Consider the following 26,829-nt stretch of genomic DNA (forward strand, 5'->3'; position numbering starts at 1 on the left):
TGTTCTAAGTCTGGGCCCCAGGATGTGTTGCAGCTTCTACCTTTGCTGATCTTGGTGCCTACCCACGCTTCCTGCCACTCTGCGAGGAAGGCTAGGCTAGAATGTTGGATGATGAGACATGTGGCCCACTTTCCCCCTCATTCTGGCAAGCAGCCTGCTAACCACCAGATGTGTAAATGAGGCCACCCTAGGTCATCCAGGCCCAGCTGGGTGACGACAGATACGTAAGCAAGCCCTGCAGAGCTCAACTAGAAGAACTGCCCATTACTTTTTATGCCACTAAACATTGGGGTGATTTGTTACACAGCCAAGGCCAACTGATGTAGCTCTTTACATTTCTAGCCACTTGTCAAAACAGATATTAATGGTTGAGAATTGTTGGTTTAAGCGCAAATATCATAAACTAAAACCTTTCTAAAAACAAAACAAAATCTTTTTGATGGCTCCAAATTATTGCCATAGCTCAGTCTTCACACCGTCTCAGTTATGCCCCGTGAAAGTGGCAATCAGAGAGATTTCCTACAAAAAGCCTTCCGTCCCAGAAGCCCACCTTCCTTCCTCCAATCCTGGGCTTGTCAGGCTGATGTTGGGTCATGTGGTTTGAGGAAAAGAATCACCAAAGTGAGTGGCCCAGTGCCACCCTCAAGAGACAATCAGTGGAGAGAAGGAAGAGAAGGAGATGACGTGTTTAACCCCAGGATCCCCCTCATGGACAGGCAGGGGTAACACCGTGGAACAAGAGGAGCTCCAGTGTGTTAGGACGCGGCACCAGTTTTGTAACAGTCAACGACAACGGTCATGGCTGCCTTCTTAAAGAGAGACATGGTAGCCAGAGACACAGGAGGGAAGACGGGGAGGGATGTCTACCCCCGCCTTACCACGCACTGGGCACACTTATAGACGGAGACCCTCAAAAGGAAGAAAAGGATACTTACAAACCAGATTAAGACCAAACTGAACTATCAGAGAAAGGGAGAAATAATGGTTACAACCAATTACCTCAAACAGTAGTTCTCAACCTTGCCTGTACTTTGTAATTTCAACATTGTGAAATCAACTCCTGCACTCTGAATCATGACGTTAATTTCTATCTATCTATCTATCTATCTATCTATCTATCTATCTATCTATTTATTTTAATTTATTTAATGGGAAAATGTTCAGCATTTGGAGTTCCTAGCAGCTTCATCAAAAGCTATTTCTTTTGAAGAAAATGCTGGTGAGTAACATGAGGGGGCTGTTCAGCTGGCTTAGCATGTGCATGCTTGGGCTGGTTTTTCTTTTTTCTTTTCCTTTCTAACTTTCTTAGTAGATTTGGGAACCTTTGAACTTTGAATAATTTCTCTCTCTCTCAGTGCCCTCTAGTGATACAAACACAAGAAATAATGACAGAGGCAGTGTTTACATCTCTACATCTATGGTTTCTTCGTTTGCTATTTACAATGCTGAGTGAATGAATGAATTTAGTTCACTTTACTTCTTGGGAAAAAGTGTATGCAGTGAAAGGGGGTTCCTTTTAGCTGACTCTGGCAAGGCTTTCAATAGCACGTATAAAGGAAAAGAAGAGAGAAAGAAACCTTTGTTGTAGTCCTGTGAAAATATGTTGGTCTGTATCATAAATAATTTTTCTACATTTGTGGTTAAATACATACTAATTATATTCCAGCAGAAGGGATGTTTTACTGAGAAACTTTACAAATTAAAAAAAGAAAAAGCCCTCTTAATAGCAGTATTTGCAGTGTCTCCCAGTCCAGGCTCTGACCCTGCGTCCCAACACCTTTTCCCAGTTTAAGAACGTGGCGGGGACACTGGGTTCAGGCTCTGGGCTGGGACCTCCATCAGTTGCCTTCCAAGTGGAATCAGAACTGAAACTCCCAGACCAAAGTAAACATAAAAACAGTGTTATGTGCTCAGGGGGGAGGAAAGGCTGCTTCACTTAAGGATGGGGTCAAGTTGAACAACAGAAAGAGAAATGACCAGGTGGCGTCCCTATGATGTACCAGAAGCTATGCTAGAGAAGCCAGGTAGAGAATTCTCCCCTTCTCGTCAGAAGCCCTTTCCCCACGTTGCACCACCTGGAGTGTGGCTTGGAGGAGAATCAAGGTGTGCTTTGGCCTGCTCTTGAAGGGTTTTTCACTTCTCTGAGGAGTAATTCATTTCTGAAGAAGGAAGGGCACCAGTGGGAAGTTTCTGAAGAATAACGTCATAATAAATGGATCATGTGTTGCATTGCACATAGAAGCTCCTTTACTCAAGTATTTCTTAATAAACTTAAGATTTTTTCATTGAGTTTTTTAAACTCAGAGAGGGAACAGTTTTAGGACCATACAGATGCAAATGTCAGTAGGATTTGTAAAATGAATTTTCCTGGCTTCCAGGGAAGTTCATCACACAGCCCAGGTGGCCTGCTGCTGCAGCTGGTAGGACCCTGAGAAACCCTAGGGAAGGACCCATCTGAGGTCACCCCTGCCCACTCTGGTGATCCTGGGATGTCACGCATCTGGCTTTAGGCTTCCTTCTCCCTCCCTCAGCCTGTGGGCAGGAAACCCTATAAACTGAAGCTTCAGGATGCAGGGGCTTGATGCTTGAATTTAGTCAGTCTCCAGGCTCAGAGTGTTCCAAAGTTCATCTGTCAGTTTTTCTCTTTAATTCAGGACACATTTTCCCATGGAAGAGAAGTTACAAATGGCATTTAGAGTTCCAAGTTTGCCCATCAAGGCTTATTTCCTCCACAGTATTACTGGGGAAACATGCATTTACCATGAACAAGAGTGGAAACCGGTACTGGTATCATGATCGTGAATAAACGATAATATAACTCCAGAAGATGGTTTTAAAAATTAATCTTAGATGCCAGTGCCCAATGAAATGCAGGAATAACTAGAGAAAGAGCAGTGGGCTGATGGAGACCTTGGGGTCTACAACTTGAATATCGCTCTCTTTGAGGATTCATGACACTGGTTCTTTATAATGTTCAATATCACTACAAAGATTCACTCATTCCAAAAAAATAGTATTTTTGAATATCTAAATTCCATTAGGCAACATTATAGCAGAGATGACAGACAGTCCTTACTCTAAAGGCACTCATAGGATGGCTCACTAGAAAGACACTGCACTATATACTGTACATGGTCTTCAGGGGGACTTCCATATGCTCCTGAGATACGCTGTGTTGCACCTGAGGGTTCAGGAAGCCACAGGATAAATGTGGCGGGTCTTCCTGGACCACTGGTTCTACTCAGTCATTGTTTTGGGGAGAGATTATTTTATGTAAAATAATGTAGAGAACAGTGCAAATGTTATAGAAGTGTTTAGGATGACGCACACGATTACTAAGCAATCTTAAGATCTGTGGAAGGCTGTTTCAGGCCATACCTGACTCTGTCTGTCTCTGTCTCCAGCCTCTGGCTCCGACCCCCTTAGGGGCACTAGTTCATCCTCTGCCCTCGAAGCACCACCACTACAATATAGGTATACATAGCACATGGGCTATGGAAAGGGAGATGTCACCATCACCCTGGGTGATTTCTGGAAAGGCCTCCCAAGGAAACGGATGCTGTGGCCAAAGCTTCCAAACTGACTAGGAGTTGGCCAGATGAAAGAGGCCATAAAAGCATCCTAGAGAGGGGACAGTGTATATAGGCCTGGAGGTGTGTGAGAGCGTGGTGTGAGGAGAAAATGCAAACAGCTGTGCGTGACCGAGACACCCGGCTGGCGGAGGGCATTGCAGAGACGCATGCATTTTCACCTCAAAGTACAAGAAAGGATGTTGAGTCCAAGGGTTCCTGTTCCAGACAAGAGGTAGTGCTGCTAGTCCAGGGCAGCTTGGTAGCTGCCCAGAGCAAGCGGCCTTGGGAAACTGGGGAAAGCAGGTGATGGTATGAAGATGGCCAAGAACAGAAGAGAGACATTTAAGCACAGATTTTTGCAACTCCAGGAAGAGCTGTCATCATCATCTGCTACTTGTTACTTTGCTCAGAAACTCTGAATGACACATAGTCCCAGTAAGCACCTTCACGGGGATACTGAAGTTAAGAAATGAGAGGACCGGCTCTCCTCTTTCTTTCTCACCACTGAGAAACACCATCTGAACTGCCAACATTTCCAGGCAGAGTGGGAAATCCTCCATTGTAACTTCCTGACCTGCTACAACCTCCAGTACTTGTTAATCCATCACCTTTTATGATTACACAAGGCATTTACGACCCTCTCCTAGGAAATGAATATTTGAACAATATGTCATTGATAAACAATGCTGGGTAATAAATATATCAGTTACAGGCAGTCAAGTTAACTAGCAAAAAGTCCTAGAGTCATTTCAGGACTTGAAAGAGAAAGTAAAAGGCCTTACCCACCCTACTCTGTTTTCTCAAGACATGGGGCACTAGTGGGCCTGTCCCTTGTCTGACACCTCCTCTTAGCTCCCAGTCTTATGTTTTGGTGTGGGCCATCTCTTGCTGATCGTTTTTTGCTCCTTCAAATCAAAACTAAGTTTCCTATGCTTTGCATGACTAAGCGGAGATTGGAGCCTAGGCCAAAGCACACCTTTTAACTCTTCACCTGTATAACCTCAAGGGACCACCCCAACATTTAGTCTGGAGTCATTATTCTCGGAGCCTTGCAGGCAGGATAACCTGGTGGTAAAAAGCCTGGTGCTTGGAATCAGACAGACCTGGGCCCAAGTGCTGGCTTTGCATCATCTGAGCTGTAATCTTGGGCAAGTTACACCAATCCTCTAAGCCTCATCATCTTCCTTATCTTGGGATGAAGCATAACAACTGTGCCTGCATCAGAGGGTGGTGGTGAGGAACAATCTGACAGAGATGAGCACGGTCCTGCTGAGCACATAATACAGGCTCATTAAATGGCTTTTAATATTAACATCCCAGTTTTCCCCAACCACTGGGCCCCAGATCTCCTCAGCTCCCCCATGTCAATGGACGGGCCCCTCTCAAAGCCATCAGATTGATCATTTATGACTCAGAAGTACTGAGCTTTCTATCTTAACCACCAACTTGAGAAGACATAAGTTTCATTGCTTCTTTCCAGAAATACTTTTCCTTTGTGACCTAAATGAAACCACCGGAGGCTAAACAGATTAGAAGGAAAGAATACCCTGCGTGAATATTTTTTGAAGTTGCTAAAATAAGTTGTTGAAAACAAAGACCTGAGAGAAATACGAACATAAGCTACTGGTTTTATATTTATACCTGCATTCCAATATCCACCCGCTGCTACAGTTATAAAGCAGTGTATAAGATGTTGGGAAATGGACTAGAGTTAAAAACATCTTTTGATATTTGGTTGAATCTGCTTGCATTTTGCAGAGGGGAACTACTATTAACCAAAGTATGCCAAGATACAAAAGATGAGAGCCAGCCTCAGAAAAAGCGGGCTAAGACGAGAGGGAAGGGGGTTTTCATTCCCTGGGACTGACAGCATCATTTCCCCAGGAAGGACCCTGAAGGTTTTGTTCACATACTTCCAACCCCATCTCCTGATGCTGACGAAGGTGATGCTGATGACAGTGACAACAGCAAACATCTATCCAGTCCTTATCCTGTGCCAGGCACTGTGCCTTGGGCTTTATTTCTAAGACACCATTCAGTCTTCACAACAAGGGTATAAGGTTTTGCCGAAGAAACCACAGCTTAGAGAGGAATAAGCCCAGAATGCTGCGTCTCCTGGCCGACAGATTCCTACCAGCTCATCAAAGTAAGTCTCACCTGCTTCAGGGAGCCTCCTTCCCTTTCCCTCTTCACCCCCTCCTTCCCCGTTCACTTTTCCTTCGGTCATTCTGAAGCTTGATTTTGTTGTTGTTGTTTTGTTTTTTTAAATAGACACACTTGGCAGATGTAGTCATACACCACTTTGGTTTGACTGCTTTTTCACTGAGTGCTGGTTTGGTCTTTGGACGAGGCTGCAATACCTTAAAAGTAGGGGGAGTCCTCAGTTTTGCCCCCAATACAGGGCAGGGTGTAGGGAGATTTGGGACCTACAGAGTCTTACCCAGGCCTCAACATCTATTAAACTGCAGCGGATTGGACTTTTGCCCTTTACCAGGTTTCAAATTTCATAGTTATTTTCTGCTTGATACTTTGGACCAAGGGCAGAGAAATGTCACTGTTACACCGAGAGCTCCAGCCACAAGAATGTTGTGGAACAGGAAAGGAAGTCATTTTTTATCACTGAACTCAAAAGCTTCCCTTCCTATATGAATCAAGGGTGTATCTTTTGTCCCAGGGGTTTCTTCTGAGCCTCTCAGTGGCTGGGCCTGCCCCTCCTATAAAAGGAGAAGAGACAAAGAGAAGTGGAATGCGATTTGGTGGCAAAGAACATTTACCCCAAAGAAAATGGAGTGACTTTTAGCTTATCTGCTGTCACCTTGTTAATGTGATAATTGTTCTTCAAAATAAAATCTCCTCTTCTTGCCCATGATGTCTTTAGTGTGTGTTTAAAAAAAAACAGCGAAAAAGAAGCCAGTAAATGCCAAGAGGAGAGGAGCGCGGGGGGGGGGGGGGGGGATAAAAGGCTAATCAAGAGAAGCTACAAATCCACTTCTTTTCAAGGAAAAATATTCAAAATACAATTATCTTAATTTTCCCAGCCGGCCATTTTGCTTGTTTCCCAAGGTAGGTGTGGAAAGTATAGAACCCCATGATCCCTGTCACCACTCCTGGCTTTCAGAGCAGGAGCTATTGTCCTGCAGAGTTGGGATGAGTAATTTATTGTCCACTGAAGCCCAGGGCCCTGGGGCTGTTGATGTGTGCCCCTGGCCTGTTCTCAAGCACACCCTTATTTCAAAATTCATCATCCAGCTTGAACTTGCTGGTGAAGGTTTCTAGGATTAAACACTTAGAGGGAAGAGGGATCCTAGTTGTTAAAGGCCAAGTACCATCCACGGCCAGCATAACACAAAGACAAGATGGTGAGAGAAGAGGGATTTACTCTATCTTTAAAAATAAATCAAAACTTCCTCTTCACTCTAGTTGTTGTGCAGGGGGCAGAAAGGAGTACAGGTGACACTCCCGGGAGGCCGCAGTTCTGCAAAGCGGGGGAGACGTTTGCATCTCCCCCCTTACATTTGGCCTCTGGATGCTGAAGAACCAGTTCTGTGTTTCAGTTGTGAGAGGATGTGGCTGAGATTAATTCCCTTCTACGTCTCCTTCCTGCCATTTTGGGGGCCAGTGCTTGTCCCCACACTCAAGGTCAATGAGTTACAGCCACGTGCAAGGCCAGCATCCCTCAGGAGAGTCGAGTTTCTCAGTACTCCCGCTGACCCAAAAAGAGGCAGGAGGGAGAGGGCTATGCTACCCAACGGAGTACTCAGAAGCACAGGATGGCTTCAGAGAAGACTAGAAGATTCTGCCTGGAACACGGACAAGTAACTTCTACCTAAGCTTACATACAGAGGGGCCGTGCAGGGTAGAGAGTGTATAGACAGCAAATGACAGTTGCCCATAGCTTCCTGCAGCTTTATCCCTTCCTAATCTTACCATCCCTTCTACACCCCCTCCGCCGACTTACAGAAGGCAAGGATCAACCCAGTGCAAATAGGCTTTAATTTTCTGCAAAATATTAGCTCTATAAAAGGTATTTCTCTTGGTTTCAGAGACCAGGTACTTCTGTTTTAGTTTGGAAGATCAGAGTGAGCTCATTCCATTGTGTTCTGAAAAATCAGACAAAACAAACAAAAAGCCCCCACAAATATCCACACAAAACTTGATACCCCATAACCTATTTACCCGAACGCAATCGATTCAAAGGTCCCCTCCTCCATCAGCCACACTTGGCTTGTGGTGCCACCCCTCATGAGGAAGAGGTGGTCCCTCCTTCCTGTGGATGAGCCCTGAGGTACTGTGGCCAGCCTTTCTGGTGTTCCTGCGTCAGTGCCCTCCTGACTTGGAGTCCTCAAGGGCAGGACTGTGCGTCAGTCGTGTATGAGACCCAGGGCCAAGCCTGGGGCCCCCTATGGAGACGCTGCTCTATAAAGGTTAGCTCCCCAGATGCCCGCCTCCTCCAGGGCCCTGGCCGGAGCCGAGCAGTCAAGGCCTCACCGAGTGGGAAGCGACCTAGTTGGGTGCTCGGGGAAGAGGCCAGGTTTGGGACAGAGCAGTTCAAACAGTCCACTGGGGAACATTACACAAGAGACAGAGACTAAGAAATTTCAGAGGAATTTCTCAATGGTGAGTTTTTGTGTTATGCTGAGTTTTTTCCTGGCTCGCCTCAGCATGCTCCATCCAGTGTAACACTTGGCTACGTGCCCTTCCCTGGGCACACTGTTGGTATTTTCATGTCCCATCTGCTAGTGCCTCTGGAGGACATTAGGATAAGTGGGTTGATCCAGAAAGGACACCCACTGTCCTGGCCCTCTGCCTAAGACATGCAAATGGAGAGTGGCTTCCCAGCCGCAATGCTTTTGCCTCTGCCAAAGGCATATTATTTTAAATATGATCATTATCCGTAGCTACTATGGATGGAGCTGTTACTAGGTACGCGATGCTAAGTCCTTTGCCTGCATTCTTTCATTTCATCTTCACTTAAAGAACATACAAGGCAGATTGTACCATCTCTATTTTAGAAATAAGGAAGTTGCAATACTGTAACTTGTTCAAAGTCATACAACTGACCAATGGCAGAGTAAGGATTCCAACCCAGATCTGGCAGATACCAAAACCCATCTTCCCCACACTCCAAAACCAAACTATCTAGAGGATGAAACCCATAACCGTAAGCCCACATAGTAAAACCAATGGAAATTACCAAAGCTGTACTGTGAGGTAAATTTATAGCTATCAGTTCTCATATATGTTTTTTAAATTAAGCATTCAACTTAAGAAATGGAAAAAAAAGTTTAAAAATCTCAATTAAATGAATATAAACACCAGATAAATTAACTAAAAACAGGAAACACCAATAAAATGAACAAAACAGACTTTGCCATAAGATGCCATAAGTCTACACCTTGCTCCCTCTGAAAGTAGAGTTCCCAGGGGTGAGCTAAGGGACCTGAGCTGACATTCATCCTGATAGGAAAGCTCTGTTTCTAGTAAATACGAATGCCCAGAGATCGGGGCAGAGATAGTGGCAGTAGCTGTTGGGCCCCCCGCCCCCGACTATTGGTTGGCAGAGGGGTCTGGGTCCTAAGAGCCTGCCTGATCAGCTTAAGTGGTTCTCACACCTGCCCAAGCCGGCAGCACGCCCTTACAGGCTGGATGTGGCAGGAGCCTGAAGCCTGACTCCCACAGTCCTCTCTTCCTGAAGACCACACTGTCCCGTGAATGTCTACCCAGATACAGCTCATCAGCTCCAAGATCTAACACGGCTGGCACGTAGGGGCTGTGCCTGCCTCTAGGTTGGGGAGATTCGGCAGGGGCTGAGGAAGAAAGAAAGCAGAGAGTTTTATTTTTCCCTGAATTATTCCTATGCTTATAAGGCAATCGTATGAAACAATTGTTCCATGGCTTTAAATCTAGTAAATAAAACTCCCTTTGAGGCTCCGGTTTGAAAGATGGTGAAGATCAGAGTAACTACATTGTTTATGTAATAAACACACACCCAAAACTGTAACAGTTTTATAATGAAACCTGGTGTAATAAAATTTGTATTGAAGCAAAAAGCAGTCACTTTCCCCTCAGCTTTTATTGTGCCGAATGCAATACCTGCCAAGTCCTACTTGGAGGCATCCTGGCTGAAGGGCCTGGTCTACCCCCTGGTGAGCGGTCCCAGGCTGGTGGAGGTGCCCTGACCCTGCTGCTATTCCTGCCAGAGGATGGCCAGGTCCCCAGTGGGCTAGCAGCTCTGAGAAGGAGGAACCCCTGCCATGAGCCTGCCAACTTCCCACACCCCAGCCTACCAGCCACCCCCATGCCTTGGATCTTCAACTCCCCAAGGTAAAGCGGGTCAAGCGGCCCTAAATCTTCTCCCCATCTTTCTCCTGGAACACAGACTGGAAACGGGGGGCAGGCACTTATTTCTTCAACACTCCCAGTACTTGGTCCTTCAGGCCTGAAGAATACTGCCTGGCGGCTAGACACTCTCCCTGCGATCCACTGGTTCTCATGAGAATGTGTGACCTTAGGCCCTTCACTGCCTCGCTCAGTTCCTTGAGGGAAATTGGTGGGTAGAGTGGGAGTGAGGTCGCTACTTTTTTCCCTAAGTCAGTGATTCTCAGTAACCCTGCCTGCACACTGGAATCCGTATGGGGGCTTTTAAAATACTGATGCCTGGCTCCACCCCAGAGGTTCTGATTGGTTTGGTCCGAGTGCGGCCTGCACATCAGATAATGGCTATTCATTGTAAGTGTGTATGATATTTGGGATTTGGATTTGAACAGCTTCTCTCCTCCCAAATTCAGAAAGCGCAATGCCCTGAAGAAACTGACAGAGGTTCAGCGGCGCCCACCAGAAGCCACCTGGTCCACAGGCGTGCTTCCTTCCCCTCCTAAGAGGTCTTAGGTAACAAAGCGGAAACAGACCAGTGCCTCCCCATCACCACACCTGGAAAAGCAACTCAGAGGGCATGTTCTCAGACGGCATGGCGGAGCACACTTTCATGGAGCAGGGCTGCAGACAACCACGTTGGTAGTGGTGCGGCCAATGAGTGGCCCTTGGAGCTGTGCAAGGCATCAGGCTCCAGAGAGACAGGGGAGGCAAAATCGGAGTAAGGGGGCTTCAACACTCACGCTGCCCCCACCCCCTGCCTGCTCAACACGATGGGGGGAGGGGTGGAGTCTCTAGAAGAAATATAGGACAGGCCCTGTCCCTGCCCTTCAGGAGCCTGAGTCAAAACGGTAGGACTAACCATGGTGCAGGACGAATACTGCAAAGAGTTCGACACTTTTGAAATGGGGTTCAACTGTGTGGCCGACCTCCTGTGACGACTATTAGGTTTAGGACTGCAAAAGTCAAGTTAGCCCCTCGAATGGTTTACGGCCATTTAAGATGGAAGAGAAACTAGAAACTGGGGGACTTGAGTCTGGGGACTCCTAGTTCAGGGCTGTTTGGGGCCATGGGGAGATAAAGCAATCCCTCTGTGTGATCTCAGGATGTGGGCAGGATACTGAGGAATTCCAAGAAGAAAGGAGGGGGCAGGGTGCCAGAAGAGGAGAAAGGGACAGGCAGGCGGGGACCAGGGCCAGCCGGTGCAGGACGCAGGGACGCAGGCCGGAGCCCACCCAGGCCTCTTCCCCACAGCCCAGACCCCAGCCCAAGCCTCTTGCCCTGACCCTACCTTGGGCTGCCCTCTGGGCCCTCCTGGAAGACAGGCCAGTGTCAGTGCAGAAGAGGACAAGGGAGAAGGGCTTGTCCTCTCTTTCCTAAGTGGTCCAGCCCCTCAGAAGGAGCACAAAGTTGCAAACTTGGCCAGAAAGAACAGCCCGAAGTCCGCAAAGTTTAGGAGCCGCTGAGCACAACCGTGAAGGTCATCGCTGAGGGTCAGGCAGGGCCTGCCTCCCTCCTGCCGGCTGCTGTGAAAGGGCTCCTTTTCTTCTGGCTGCCCCAGAATGGGGAGCTGCTGCGGCGCCAGCCCCTCTCCATCAGGCCGGCCTCCCCCAGCCCCCTCCCCGAGTCTGGCCTGGAAGTGCCGCCAACCCCAAATACCTGCGTTCTTGGGCAGGCAGCAGGCGAGAGGCATGCTTGGATTCCCGCTCTGCTTCTTAGGGATGGGCCTTTTCTTTTCTCCAAAGCCCTCTCAGAGTCCCGGGAGCAGAAAGCCGATCTCCTTAAGTCGGCAGGCAGAGCAGGGGGGTGGGAGGGCGAGGGAGGGCAACCTTCGGCAAGGAGGGTGGCAGACTTTCCCACAGCATCTGTGCTGCCTCTGGGACTCCCCCCTGGAGGGGGAGATGGTCTCACCCAAGTGCCGGGCCAGCTGCTAATCCCTGCGGGGTTCCTTTGAATGGCAAATCAGGATTCCGGGGCAGCCTCCGACACACCCTGTCTCCAGAGGAGGGGCTTAGCAGCGCTCTCAGCCCTGGAGGAGTTCAGAAGGCAGTGGTACTTTCTTCCCAGCCTTGCTGCTCCAGGTGCAATGGAGGGCATGGGGTTGGCAGCACTGGCATCACTTGGGAGCTTGTTAGACATGCAGACTCTCAGGCCCCGAGTTTGAGAAGCTCTGCCAAGTGCCACATGGCTATGGAAACCATTAGCACGCGACCAGAGGCCGGAAGCTGGACAAACACTAAAACCCAGGGAGCCATAGCAGCCCAGCCCAGCCCCTATGCTGACTGCCCAGTCCTGAGAAGGAATACACCCCCTTCCATCTCCCTGCCGCCACCCATTCTTCACACCAGGCCAGGGCTGGTTCACTTGGCTGTGAAAAAAAATTTAGGTCGGTGTAAGGCTGAGCTATTCAACAGGTCTGCAAATATTTGCACACATGCTGAAAGGATGAGGGGTGGGATACAACTGGAGTTTGCTCTTTGCAGGTTGCAAATCAATTTCTGATCCTCTCCCACCCCAACACACGGCACCTGTATCAACACGTTAGACTCTTGTGATGCCAGTAACAACAGTAATAGTACGTGGCAAGCATCCTTGAGTCCTTTCACAAACATCGACCGTCCTGGAGCCTCTTTCAGATCGCCCTCTTGGCAAGAAAGGGAGAACAGAAAGACTTCCACAGCTCTGCGCTAACAGCTTTTATGTCCTCATGGCACAGGCTCTCCCTCCCACCCAGCAACTGCATCCACTGCGGAAGCTGGAAGGGTGGAGCGAAAGGGAAGAAGGGAAACTAACGGAGAGTCAGAGACTGTGCTTTGTGGTCCAGCAAGAACATGGAAATAACTAATCGCGAGGGAGATGGACTCGCTCTCTTCTCACACTGTCACCAGATTTCTGGCGATGGCGGCGGCATCAGCTCCCTGCTGCTGCTCCACAATCATGTGGGGCCAGAGCTGGAGTGGGTGACTTCACTTTATTTCTGAAGAGGATCGGAACGGTGCTGAGGTTCTGGGATGCACTAAGACGGCCCAAATCAACAGAGGGTTTGGCTGGAACCTGGAACCAGACACAGTTGTCAGCCTTCCAGGCATCTGTTAGAGGCATCAGCGGACGGCAGGGGCACTGCCTAAAATACTGCCAGCTGCAGGGCTCCTGCCTGTGTCCCCTCCCATTTGCAGAGTGTCAGGGCCCCGCTTGAGGGAAGAAATCAAAGGGCTGTGGAGAAGGCAGAGGCAAAGTGGGGCAGGGATGAGGACGGAGGAGAGCGAAAGCAAAGAGGGTGGCCCTGGGCTTTCCTGGGATTTGTGTGGGCTCTTGAAAGCAATCATGGTGGGCTTTTGAGTAGAAAAACAAGCTAAAACAGTATTTAAAAACCTTTGGATTCCCAGTCTTGCCTCAAACAACAATCACTCATAAAAACTCAGAATGGAAGGAAATGGTGCCATTGTTTTATTTTCTATGGGAAGTCATAATAGTTTTTAAAAGGTTAATCTCCTTCTCAGCCCTGTTTTTTCCCTTCCATTGACCCCAAGCTGAAAAGGAAAAATATTTGCACTTGGTGTTTGAAAACCACAGTGAATTAGCTTTTGTTGTTCATGGCAAAGCCACTATTTAGCTGCCCAGAATCAAACCAGATGTCAGGGAAGAAAGAAGGCCCCGCATCCTGTGAACTTGCCTTTCACCTCTGCAGAAGGGCTGAGGGGAGGGCTGGGCCAAGACGACAAAGTGGAGCGAGTGCGGTGGCCAGCACATCCAGCGTGCAGTTTCAATGCAACTGCTGGTTAGCTCTTTGTGGGATTCTGTCTGCGGGACCAGAATGCAGCAGCTCTGGGAGCCCGGATGCATGATGCCTCTGGACTTCCAGAGGTTTCTTCTGTGGACCCTAGGCCATCAGCACCATCCCATAGGTGGCAGAGACCAAGGTGAGCAATAGAAAGTATGGCAGGGAGAATGAGGAGCAGAAAAAACACAGGCAGAGGTCAGCAGGACTTGCTGGAACACTCCATCTATCAGAGAAGGTGAAAAAAAGAAACCCGAAAAGGAAAAGAATATATGTTCTTTCTGCGGCCTTCCAGCAGAGTACGAGTAGATTAGTATTCAGTTTTTGCAGTCTTGTTTCTCTTTAGCACACCACCCACCACAACTCAAAGCTCAAATTAGGCCAAAAAAAATTCCTATGGGGCTTAGTCTGTCTCTCAGTTTCCTGAATCTAGCAGCGTAAGCAAGCAGGAAGGCCTCTCTACACTGGGACCCTTTTGATCCACTCAACAAACAGTTACTAAGCCCCCACTTTGGTAAGTAAGATATCTGGGTGACACCAGAGGCCCTGGATACTATTCCTGCCCATGAGAAGTTTACAGCCTATTGGGAGAAGATGAGACACACTCAAAACAACAACCATAAATCACAGCAACAGGTACCATTGTTCAAAGTGTAATGATGTCAGTGACTGCGCTTTCTGTTTACTAACTTAGTTAATCCTTACAATGACCCTGTGCGGTAAGTTCTGTTATTCCCATTTTACAGATGAGGAAACAGAGGCTCCGAAAGCTTAAAGAACTTGACCAAGATGACACAGCTATTAAGCTAGCAGGAGTCTTTGTTCTTCTCACTGCTGCAGCCCAAGAGCTGAGGACAGTGCCTGGCACTGGTAGCAGGTGTTCAATTAATATTTGCTGAATGAAGAAAGCAGCTGCCGGCGCAAGGAAGGGCTTTCTGGGGCCTTGGAGATGAGTTCTGACGCATGGCTAGGATTTATGCCAAGACGAGGGTAAAAGGCACACTGGGAAGAAAACAGAAAATGAACAAATGCACCTCTAAGGAAACGTGGCTGCTTTACAAAATAGCAAAAATTGTAGGAGGGAAGAGTAGTTAAGAGATGGACCCCTGAGTCAGAGAGACTGGGATCCTACTGTGACTCTGCTGCCATAAGTTATGTGAACACGGCTAAGTCAGGAGGCATTAAATCTCTCAGGGTCTCATCCTCCTTATTTGCAAAATGGTGATATCACCTACTATGGAAGAAACTATTAATTTCCTACCCAACCTTCCATATTTGCCTTCTCTTTCAAATTGATAAAAACCTCAATTTTTTAACTTGGTCCACTGCCATACAACCAAGAGGCTACATGTCCAGGCCTCCCTTATAGCTAGAGGCTTCTATCTGGCCAATGAGATCAAAGCAGCTGTGGTGTGGGATTTCTAGAAAGTCTCTTTAGAACACAAGTGTCATGATCCTTCTTTCATCCTCCTGTTTGGGCTAATGATGTGATGACTGGAGCTCCAGCAGCCATCTTGGGCTGGGAAGATGAGGACCGCGAGGATGGTGGATCCAAGAGCTGGAAGGAGCCTGGGTCGCTCATTACATACCGTCCCTGGACTTCTTTTACACAAGAGACAAATAAATTTCCATCTTTTTAAGGCCTTCATTCACCCTCAATGGATATATTTGTCTCGAAGAGTTGCTGGGAGGATTAAATATATATGTATATAACCGAATCACTATGTTTACAGCAGAAACTAACACAACATTGTAAATCAACTATACTTCAATTAAAAAAAAAAGATAATGCATACTAAATACAATGCTCAAACAAATCTCAACAATCATGTTTTGCTGTTCTTCTTATCACGACTCTTATCATTATCATTACAAAATCCAGAATATTCCCTTGTTCTGCACTAGGCTGAACCATCTTCAGTTATTTAATTAATCAGTTTGCTTAGAACGCCTTAGGATTGTGTCTTTCACGAGAACCTAGTCATGAGTCTTCCTATCACAGGGTCCCCGATAACAGAACAAAATATTTCTCTTTGAATTTCATCACCAAATCATCCACATAACCAATCATATTGAACGTCTAGACCTGTGAGTGAAACAAGGAGGGGGAGGGGTTGGCAGGTTAACACTCCTGAGTGTGGGGACTGGGAAGCATTAATTAAATTCTAAGTTTGGTCAGATGTCCCTTTTTGGAAAGCTCCATGGCAACTCAGTGCCCCAAAAGAGACTCCTTTTTCCCAACCAGACAGACTTTCACATTTCAGGACACACAAAAGAAATTTGTGAAGGTACAATTTGCTTAAAAAGTTCTGAGAGTCAGCATAGTACACTGTACTGCAACAGACTTGCTGAGAACTGTGGATCTGTTTACTTACATCTCTGCTTCTTAGTGTCTTTGAGAGATTGTGTGGTTTGTTCCTGAACTTGATCAGTAACTGTTTTCTAAAAGATCTAAGGAAGGGAAGAAATGCCATGAGCCAGAATGCGTGGTTCCCACTGGTCAAAGGACTGGCTGCATGCAAATTACCAAGGAGCCACTTAGCAACATTATGGCATCTCAGGCCCCACTCAAGACCCCCTGAATAAGAATCTTGGGTTGCAGGGCCTGGGAATTTGTATTTTGAAAGCTGCCCTTGTGATTCTGATGTGTAGTTAGGTTTGGGACTGTTGTGAAATGCACTCCCTTTCCTCAACTGTCTCTTAGGTTGGGTTACTTAGAAGCCAAGTCCACAATGGGGATTCTTGTTCAAATGATGTCTGGAGGGGGTGCTCTCAGTGCAAGGTGCACAGAGGAGGCAGGATGCAGCAGGGGAAGGGACTAAGCAAGGGTGTGGCCTCAGCTGGCAGTCTGGTTCAGCCTGACCCCTCAGGGAGCTCTGAACTACAGATGAGAGCACAGGGCTGGTCTCACGTTGAGGCAGAAGGGTTGGCAGGACTAGCATTTGGCAGACAGCAATTCTCGGGGGAAGGGGCAGCTGGCGCCTTTAACAGCCAACACTCACAGCAGCTGGAGGAGTGCACCAGCTGGGAAAGGGGAGACGGGCAGGGCACCGACAGCACCACTCCCAACTCCAACCTGCTGGCTGTAGTGGAGTCGGCCTCAGCACTTCTGTGGCTTTTCTCTCCACTGAAGCCCTAATGTCTACACTCCCTTTGTCAATTCAGTCCGAGTTTACCTTTTACAGAGGGTCTTGGAGAAGAGTTTAGCCCGTAGGGCAGTTTTCAGAATCTGATATGGTCCTTTCAAGGACCAGGGCCACTGAGCGGGAACATCGGATTACCCATGCATCTGCTGGGATTATAATCTGCGTGCTAATTTGTGCCAGGAGTTGGCCCAAAGTCCATGTCCCTGAATCCCTCTCACGAATTCCAGCCATATTCACTCATCTGCTCCTTAACAAGTGACTCAGGGAACCCAGCCACCTGGCGGTCCATCCCCTCTTTCTGCTCCCTTGACAAATCAAGATGCAAACTACTGAACTTCATTTGGCTTGTTCTCCATGACTCCTAAATAGGTCAAATCACTTTGGAAACTGGCCAAAAGCTAATTTTGTATTCACCACTGACCTGTTTTATTCCTTTGGCATTTCAGGAAAAAAGTGGGGTGAATGCCTTTTCTCCTTGTTGGTCTAAATCCCCATCCCCTGGAATGAAATTTGCAGCCCAGGCCACTGTGATTTATTCAGAGCTATGGCTACTTTGTCAGTGGACTGCTACCCAAGCTTGCTGGCTGCCCATCTGCTGGATCCCTGTACATATGTGCACGTGTGTGGAAAACTAAAGGCCCAGCAGGCCCCAGTTGGAGCTGCCTTTCCCCACAGCTGTTCCAGCCTCCACCCGGCCTAATACTAGGGTCTGTTGAAGTCGTCCTTCCCACATGGTCAAGAAGTCGGGGGCATGGACGATAAAGCACACCTCAGTCCCCCATCTGTCAGTTGCTTTTCATCAGGAGATCAGCCAAATAGTTTATGTAGGACTCCATCCCCCTCTAGAGCCCCGCAGCTACAGGGTCTCTGCTCTCATCAAGGAAGTGCCGCCATTTTGGTTTTGTATGTTGGAGCCGAACCCCAGGAAAGGGAGCAGCGAAGGGAGCGAAGAGTGAAGAGTGCTGATAAAAAAAAAAGAGGGGGGGATAATAAGCTCTCCTTCTGTGGGTCATTCAGATCCAAAAGGAAGCTCGACACTTCCAACCAGTCCAAGTCTGCAGCTAGAAAAATTAAAAAAAAAAAAACAGGCCTGGCTCGACTGGCTCTCTAGAAGTGGCTCTGTGGCAATGCCTTTATGTAATTGTAAGATGTCAATCTCCCTCCCCATCTTATCCCAGATTTCATCATTTGTTTTGAGACATTTAGTTGTTGTTTTCCCTTTCCTGCCTAAACTGAGAACTACCTGCAGATCAGTCTGCAGGCCATCTGGACCTACCAGAAGGACAGGTGTGGTGATTTTAATAGGGCTCTGCTCCCTCTTCCCACTGAATCTGAAGCCACAATGTGAAGTTCCTCCTGGTAATATAGTAATGATAAAATGACTATTCTATTCATTCAGCAGATATTTACTAAGCACCTGTTAGGTGTCAAGCATTGTTTTAAATGCTTTGTGTTTGCTCATTCAGTTAATTCTCACAACAATTCTATGAGGTAGATACTAGTATTACCTCCATTTTACAGATCAGGAAACTGAGGTGCAGAGAGGCTAAATAACTTGCCCAAGGCACTGGAGGTGGTAAATGGTCCAGCCTTGGCTCCTAACTGCTATACTGGCTCACTCCAGTGACAGAGGTGAGGAAACTCATTATCCTGCCTCAGAAAGCACCATCTCCCATCACTCACATCCCAACCCTTGCTTTGCTGAGTGTTTCGGGGGAACGTTCATGAGCAGATTGAACTCTGTGTGTGTGTTTAAGTCCATGGGTGTGTGCATGCATGGGTGGCCAAATGCACCGTCTTATGCAGAGCTCTCCCTTGAGCCTAGATAGGGGTTCCCATTCATAATAAAGTTGAAAACAGGACCTGAAGCTCTTCACCTTGTGTGGCTCTCCACTGCTATTTCCACAAACAGGAATGGGAAAGCCAGTAACATACTCCTCTGGCAAGGCCAGGAACCCTCACCCTGGGCCTGAGCTGCCCCTCAGTACCAGAACCTTCTAGTTGGCAGGGGTTCCAGTTAGCAAGAACGATTATCAAGTACCTGAATGATCACAAGGAGTCCAAAGATGAATTCATACAAATGCAGATGTTTGGGGAGAAGAGGCCAGAGTCTGTGGAAGCGCAAGTAGAGCCCCCACGTTCCCATTTTGGGTCTTTTTACCTTCTAGGCTGGCACCCCCTCTTCCCCTCTCCAACCACCTTGCCTTCCTGAATCAAAACTAACCATACTTTACTTTGATTGATCCATCCTACCTCCTGATAAGGGTTTAAGTGTTAGCCATTCCTATGGAATTTGCGTTTTAATGGCAATTACTGGCCTAATGCTCATAGGATAAACCTGAAAAGGTAGAACTAGCCTATCAGTCACTAGGTGGGAGAGGATCTGGGCATGGAAGGGGCAGGGGGAGAAACCACTGGGCTTTCTATGATTCTAAAACTAAAAAGCTAACAGTTGACTTAAAATTTCTTGAGGATCCTAGTAAAAGCAAAACTATGTTTTACTCTGAGATGGGGAAGAACATTAAAACAGTCTTAAGAGCAAGACCATTCAGGGACAGAGAGAGAGCATGAGATAATCTCCAAGGTCCCTAATGGTTCTGACATTCTGATTTAACTTTCCCCCCTAGCTTTTGAGGATGCTGGGTCCTTCAGAGTGAGTGCTGAAGAGAAGGCCTGGCTTCCCCAAATCCAAAAGTATTCAAGATGGCAGCACAACTGCTGTCTTAGTTATGTACTTATTGACTCTAAGAGTTGAGTGTATTAATTAAAAGACATTTTGTGCCACTATCGTGTGGTCGTGGCTCCTCTCACACTCTGCACTGTGGACCTGGAGGCAGAAAAGTTAGGGTATCCAGTCCAATAAGAAACCCAGGAAAACCTCAGTCTTCTTATGTCCCTTAGCATGAAATCCCTTCAACCAGAATGGTGCTAGCCTTCACTGAGCTCCTGCTGGATGTGAATTAAGTTTATTTAGTTTGGCTACCTCAGATAAGGAAATTCCAGAAGCTTTCCAGTTCCTTTTAGATTTATTAGAAATGACATCATGCACTCAGATGCTGGATTCTTGATTGAGTCCAACACTATGAGAATGGATATGATGGAATGTTAAGACTGGATAAAAGCCTACACAGTCAACTTGGTGAAGGGAGAACACTTGAAGAAGATAAGAGTCATTTTCTCATCTGCCCACTTAATGACAAGACCCAAACACTTGACCATCCACAAAACTTGCAGGCATGGGACTGAATGGTTAGACTTGGAATTCTAGTCTTTTTCATTCAGGGAGTACAAGTAAGAGCTCCCCCGATGTGTAAAATGGAGTAGCTTTTCATTCTCCTGAATTTGAAATGGTTTGGTGATGATTTAATTCACAAAGAGAACAAAGTCTTCATGCTGTACCGACATTTTTTGACTCTCTCCTTTAAGACTTGTTCAACCACTTTTGCTGCCTTTGAGTTATCAGATGCTAACCTCAGTGCTGCATCTTTACCTTGAGTGCATCTGACCTGGAACTTCATTCCATTGCTTTCCTTTACCCTTTGGAAAGCATAGCAATGCAAGAAAAGCAAAAGTCAAGAACACCTGCCTTAACCTTCCGACAGTGATGTGGAGTTCATCACTAAGAACTTAGCAAACTTTCCAGTGCTTGGTCCCAACAGGCACAACAGCCTGGTCTAAGTCCTTCATGGTGACATGCCACTTAAGTTACTGCCATGTCCAATCAGAGAGAGGTCCATTCCAGGGCTGGCTGTGGCCAGCAGTGTATTTCACAGCTGCATGAGTAACAATGTGAGATTATTTTACATCCATGAAACCATTAACTGAGAAGGTCCCGGAAACAAAGCCATGAGGGAACGTGCCATTGATAGCTGTGGCTGCAGAGTGATCCTCCCTCGCCCAGCTCTCTCTCAGGCAGCCTAAGCAGCCTAAGCAGCCTAGGGAGAAACCCACTGTGCTGCGGCTTTCTAGAAGGATGAGAATGCTTAACCTTTCCTCGCCAGGCTTCTAAGCACTGAAGAACCACAGGATGGGATGGATAAGGAAAGTAGAGGATGAAGTTTAGATCTGCTCTGTCCAATATGACAGCCACCAGCTCAACCCCATCTATTGAGCACTTGAAGTGTGGCCCATGGGAAGAGGAACTGAATTTTAAATTTCATTTAAAGTAATTTTCATACTGACACTCTATTCGATTATAGGAAGAACTTGAATATGAATGTACTTTTTCAAATTTTGTGGAACTTTATGAAATCTGAATACAGATCAAGAATTTCTGATGAAAATTTAGCATCTAAAATGAGATGTGCTCTAAATGAGAATACACACTGGGTTTTGAAGACTTAATATGAACAAAGAAGGTAAGAACATGTCTAATATTTTCTATTGATTTTATATGATTTGATTTTTTTCATGATTATATTTTATTGATTTTATACGCCAAAATGATAATATTTTATACATACTGGGTTAAATAAAATACATCATTAAAATCAGTTTCACTTGTTTCTTTTTCACTTTTTTAAGTGACTACTGAAAATTTTAAACTACATAACTGACTCACATGGTATTTCTAATGGACACTGCTGGCTTTGAATGAGCCGAATCAAAACATTTCAAATCATTTTTTTGCAAGTATGGATTATAAGTTGAGAAGAAAATCTTGAGGTTTTAATCAGCTAAGAAGTGAATTACCTCATGGTGCTTTGGAGGAAGTTAGCACAACCTCTCCCTCGGTGAGTGGGCCAACTTGGGGGCATCTGCTCACTGGCGGTTTCCATGCTAAAGCTGGGCTGGTTGGAACGTTCTAGAACAGTAGTTCTCCAGTTTTGGTCAGGGGACCCCTGGGGGTCCCTGAAACCCTTTCGGGGAATCTGCAAGGTCAAAACTATTATCATAATGATATGAAGACATTCCTTGCCTTTTTCACTCATTCTCCACTGGGTGACATCTGATAGCACACCAGCTGGAACGTACAAGCAGATACTGGAATCCTGTGGTCCTCTGTTAAGCCAGACTGCTATGCAAGAGATTTGTTTAAAAAAAAAAACACAGGAAAAGGATGCCATTCTCCTCACTAACATTTGTCCTGGAAAATCTAGTGGTTTTTTTCCCCTCAGAATATTTTATTTAGAAACCTGTAGTGTATATAATGTAGAATATGTTCTTGAGTAGAAGAAGCCAGACACAAAAGAGGACATGTTACACGATTCCATTCTTATAAAGTTAAAAAACAGGCAAATCTCATCTATGAGATGAGAAATCAAGACAGTGATGGCCTTTGGGCAGGAAGGAGAGCCTGTGGGGGATGCTGGGAGCTGGTAAGTCTAGGCCTTGACCTGGCACAGGGGGCTAGAGGGGTGTGTTCATTTTTTACTAATTCATTGGCCATATGATTTGAGCATTTTTCTGTGTGTATGTTAGACCTCACTCAAAAGGTAAAAAAAAAAAGAAAAATCAAATATTCATTATTGTTATTACAGCATGCTCTGCTAGGCACAGGAGAGGACAAAATAGAATTTTCAGGCATGGTTTCTGATTCCCAGTTTCTGCCTTGACATCGGTCCTCCTGAGAGATAAATTGAAGTAGATGATTTAATTTGGGGGTGGGCAATTCGGGGTGGGCTGTTTTGCTCGGCCAGCACGAGGGCTTACTGAATTTACTTTGAGTGCTGCATTTCCTTCTCAGGCCCCACTGCTCTTTAGTACGCTCAGTGGCCCTGCCCCACATGGAAGCGACCTGCCTGACCCCGAAGACACCTGAGTTTGAGGCCTACAACATAAATGATTCCAGAGGAGACGGGAGCTATTGGGCAATGGAGACCCAGCTCACTGCACTGACCCTGCTGGCCAAGGGTGGGACTAGATGGGGCAGGGAGGGGGTGCTGGCCCAAAGAAGAATCACATGGTGGGTGGGAGTGAGCCAGGCTGTGTGCTGTGTTTGGAGGGGCCCTCCAGGGGAGACAGGGAGGAGACAGACTGACAGGCTGGGGCAGGTGTCTAGGGGATATTAATGTGATCTTACCAGCAGGCCCCTGGGACAATTCTCCAGTCAAGAAGTCACTTTTTGCCATCACTGCCACTTCCAATACCCGAGTTTCCCATCAGTGAGGACTCATGCTTGTATCCAGCTGTGGACATGTGTCTCTGGGATACCCAGCACCCCAGCTCTCACCTTAATCGGGAGGAAGCGACACCTCCTAACCTCACCTGAGTTCCTCCCTCACCACCCCCAAAACACACAGAGACCGGGGCACAGGAAAGGAGGGGAAGCTGAGCCTCACCGGCAGGCCTGACTTCACTAACCTCCAGGAAGGGTGAGACGTGTGGTCTGGCTGCACACCCAAGAAGAGGAGAGCAGGGAGACTGGGAATAGGGGCTGCCTCTGCCTCATGCCAACTCCCTTCTGCCTTCCTGGAGAGCCAACCACACTGGGCTGGGGCCATCACAGAGAAGTGTCCCTCTGCCCTGGCCTCAGGACCCATGTGGCGCTCGCCCATTCACCAGGCACACTGTAGCTCCAAGGCTGCCGACCCCGAGCCCTCTCAGACCTTCACTGCAGCCGGAGCACTCAGTGTGTGGCCAGCTGGACCACAACACCCCTCACATCCTACGTCTGCCAGGATCCTCCTTCTGGGCCCTGATGGCTGGGCCACCACGGCTGCCAGGTGGAGTCACAGTCCACCTCTGGTTCTACCTTGTCCCCCAGGTGAACCCCAGCAGCCTGGAGATGACCCACATAGGCCTGCCCCAGGCAGGGGCGGACTTGGCCTCGGGCCTGTGCCCATGCCCCACCTGGAATGAGATGAAGGCCGCCCGAGTTCCACGTGATTTTGTTCGGAAGTCCTGACTCCCATCTGGGCTGGAGAAGGGAACCCCGACCACTTCAAGATGACCACAGAAAGGTGGGAGCTGTCTTCCTAACAGACAGACCCATTTTCTCTTGTCAGCTACTCAGAAACGTTTGCCCAAATACCCAGGCTCACAAGCGTACGTCAACGTTTAAGGAGCCCTCGACTGAGGATGGATGATTGTAAACTGGGACCTCCGTGCCAGTGGCTTCACAGCCAAGGTATGCCCTCTCCTCATATTTTCAAGATTTTGAAATCTCTGCTGCCCTCTCAATAAATGAAATTTGGGGAGAAGGAGGGGTGGGACTCGGCCTGTGGAACAGTCCCTACTCACACCAACGCTGGGGTCTTAGGCATTCAGATGTGCTCAGTCCGATGGTCAAGGTTTGGGAGTGAAACAAAGTGGGAGGTTTGTGTGGGTTTTTAATTGAAGCCGAGCAGCTGCAGCCTCCCCGCCTGCACAGGGCCTGGCACCAAAGCACAGGAGCCGCCCTCTCTCAGGCCCTGACGGCTGTTAGACCAGCTCCTGCTGCCGGGTCTGCAGGAGGCCACTCACTGTCCCCCAGGGCGGAGGCCACTTAGAGTCAGAAGACATTATCGCTCAAAGAACGCTGCAGTCCAGTCCCCTCGTCTCGTGGGGGAGATCTCTGAGGAGAAAAGTCATTGGGTAGAAACAGAGCGGAGACCAGGAGGAGCCAAGATGGGGGCAGACCAGCTTGAAGAGGCAGAAATGACTCTTGGGCATCTTGAAAAAGAGATGGGCAATGAAATTTTAAAAAAATGATGTCACACAAAATCAAGTGACTAAGATTCAGAATCTGACCTCAACCTGCCTTTCCTTGTGTGCCCCCTCTGTGATGGCACCCGATGGCTTACTCAGCACGCCCACCCCTTTCCTCCTGGCCTAGCCACGTGTTCAGTTGTCTCCTGAATAGTCCCTGCTGGCAGTGCCATGGGTACCTCAGATTCATCACGGCCAGAGCCCCCCAGTCTTCCGTGCTCACCTGCTCCTCTCCAGGGTTTCCCGTCTCAGAGGAGAACACCCCCGTCTTTACCTCTACCACCCTAGCCAGAAGCCTGGGGCTGCCTCAGTCCCCACATCCCATCTGGTTCCAGGTGCCATCAGTTCTGCCTCCCAAGGAGCTCCGAAACCAGCCTCTTCCTTCACACCTTCTGACTCTCCCTCGGATCAGTTCTCCATCTGGGGCCAGGAGTGGGGCAATCTCTCCACAGGGTAGCCAATGTGATGTTCTCCCTAAAACACACATCAGCTCATCCCTCTCCTCAGCTGACAGGCTTCTCATGTTCCCACTGCTCACAGGCTAAAGTCCAGACTCCGGAAACAGCAAACAAGCCTCTCCACAAATGACCCTCTGCCGCCTTCCCTTGCATCAGTCCCTTCCTAGTCCCCTGCTCCCAGACACACCCAACACACTCTCTGCTCCGACCACTCAAGCCACTGTCCTAGTCCTTGACAGGCTGCTCGCTAACCTCAGGGCCAGATAAAACCTTAGTATGTCCTTTTGCCTGGAACATTCTCCTCCCCACATGATGGGCTTCTTTTTGTCATTCAGGCTTCAGCTCATGTGTCATGGGAACACTTGTTTCCCAGAGACCTTCCTGACCACTGACAGAATCTTCCTTACTTGGGCATTTTACGTCCCATTGACCTGTTTGGATTTTTTTCATAGAACATTATCTCTCCCTGACATTTTCTTGTTTGTTTGCTGTTGGTCTGTCCCCACTGGACCATAACCTCGTGGAGTGCTGGGCCATTCTTTGTCCTGGGCACACTGTGTCCCACCACCTAGAAGCAGGCTCTGCCCTGGAAGAATCTTGATCAGTGTTTGGCAAATGAATGTGTGGCACAGTGAGACGTCCAGATCTGTCTTGAGCCATAAACAAGGTGATTTGTCTCCAATGGCTACTTGTATTTTTATTCTCAAATGTTTTCCACTACGGGACTCAGGCCATCAGTTAATGGAGCTCCAGCTCTCTGGAACTCACGGCGGCTGGTAACAATGGAACCTGAATATGGCCCCGGCTCTTGTTCCTAATACTGATTTGTGTTCTGACTGTTGATTCAGCTCAAGTCCCTTTACCTCCTTAGGTTTCCCATTTTCTAAAAGGAAAAAAATTTCTCCAGCCTGTCTCACTTCAGTGCTCCAAGGATCAGCTCACCGTGATCTAAGGCTCTTGCTCTGATAACCTGATAACCCAAATCCCACTGCCATTCATTTCCTTCATCATTCAGTCAACAACATGCCTGTGCCAGGCACTGGGCCCGATGCAGAGGAGACAACAGTGAGGCAAGTTGAAAGGGCCTTGGACATTCCCTATGGTCCACAGGAGGAAGAGACGAGACCAAAGGCTACACGTCACCCGCCAGTGAGGTAAGAGTCTGATGGAGGCACATGGGTAGTGACAAGACCATGGAGTGGGAAGCACGGAGGTGAGCAATCCAGACGTGGCTGGGAGTTAGGAAATTGTTTTCAGAGGGGAAAAAAAAACACAAAAACAAAACTCGAAGCTCAAACCTGAAGTCCTTGGTAATTCATATGGATTTCGGCACCCTGCCCACCCTCCTCTGGGGAAGCGGCTTACTGAAATGATCACTTTTCACTACATCCAACTGTCCATGGTTGCATCTGCCCCAGATAAAAGGCTGACTCAAACCAGAAAATCACAGTTACCATGTGGCTTAATTGGGCATGGTAATCAAAGAGCTGCGTGGCTCATTGGATATGCATTTTCACAACCTACTGTTCAACACCAGCAATGTGTTCTGCGTGTTCCAGGCCCCTCTGAAATCTGTGGAACATGGATAAAGAGAGTACCGATTCTCTGCTACAATGCTAAGAATATTAGGGTAGGCTAACTTGTATAACGAACAACCCCCAAATCTCACTGGCTTGATACAACAAAGTTCAATTTCTTGCTTATGTCACACTTGAGAGAGTTCAGCTGAGATGCCCTGCTCCATGCAGTCATTCCGGGAACTAGATATTGTGGTCTTGCCGTCCCCCATGGGCCTAGGGTCCTCCACCAGATTCTCTGCACACAGGTAATGGCCAAAGGAAGAGAGAATGTGGGGAGGACTAGAAGGAAAGACT

At 47.6% G+C, this 26,829-nt stretch overlaps 1 protein-coding gene across 2 annotated transcripts in view; it reads right to left on the reverse strand.

The window, feature by feature from the left end:
- The window catches only part of NHS (NHS actin remodeling regulator), a 334,787-nt gene that overhangs the window by 91,313 nt on the left and 216,645 nt on the right, over positions 1 to 26,829 (reverse strand). The window contains exon 1 of one of the 2 annotated variants that reach the window (XM_031445816.2): positions 11,604 to 11,854. The exons of the other annotated variant lie outside the window; for it this stretch is intronic. Within the exon in view, the coding sequence (XP_031301676.1) occupies positions 11,604 to 11,637 (34 nt within the window). The 5' untranslated portion in view covers positions 11,638 to 11,854. Of the gene's footprint in view, positions 1 to 11,603; positions 11,855 to 26,829 lie in introns of those variants that run through there. 2 annotated transcript variants of the gene reach the window in all.

This window comes from Camelus dromedarius, chromosome X, assembly GCF_036321535.1.
Source record: "Camelus dromedarius isolate mCamDro1 chromosome X, mCamDro1.pat, whole genome shotgun sequence".
Lineage (NCBI taxonomy): Eukaryota > Metazoa > Chordata > Mammalia > Artiodactyla > Camelidae > Camelus > Camelus dromedarius.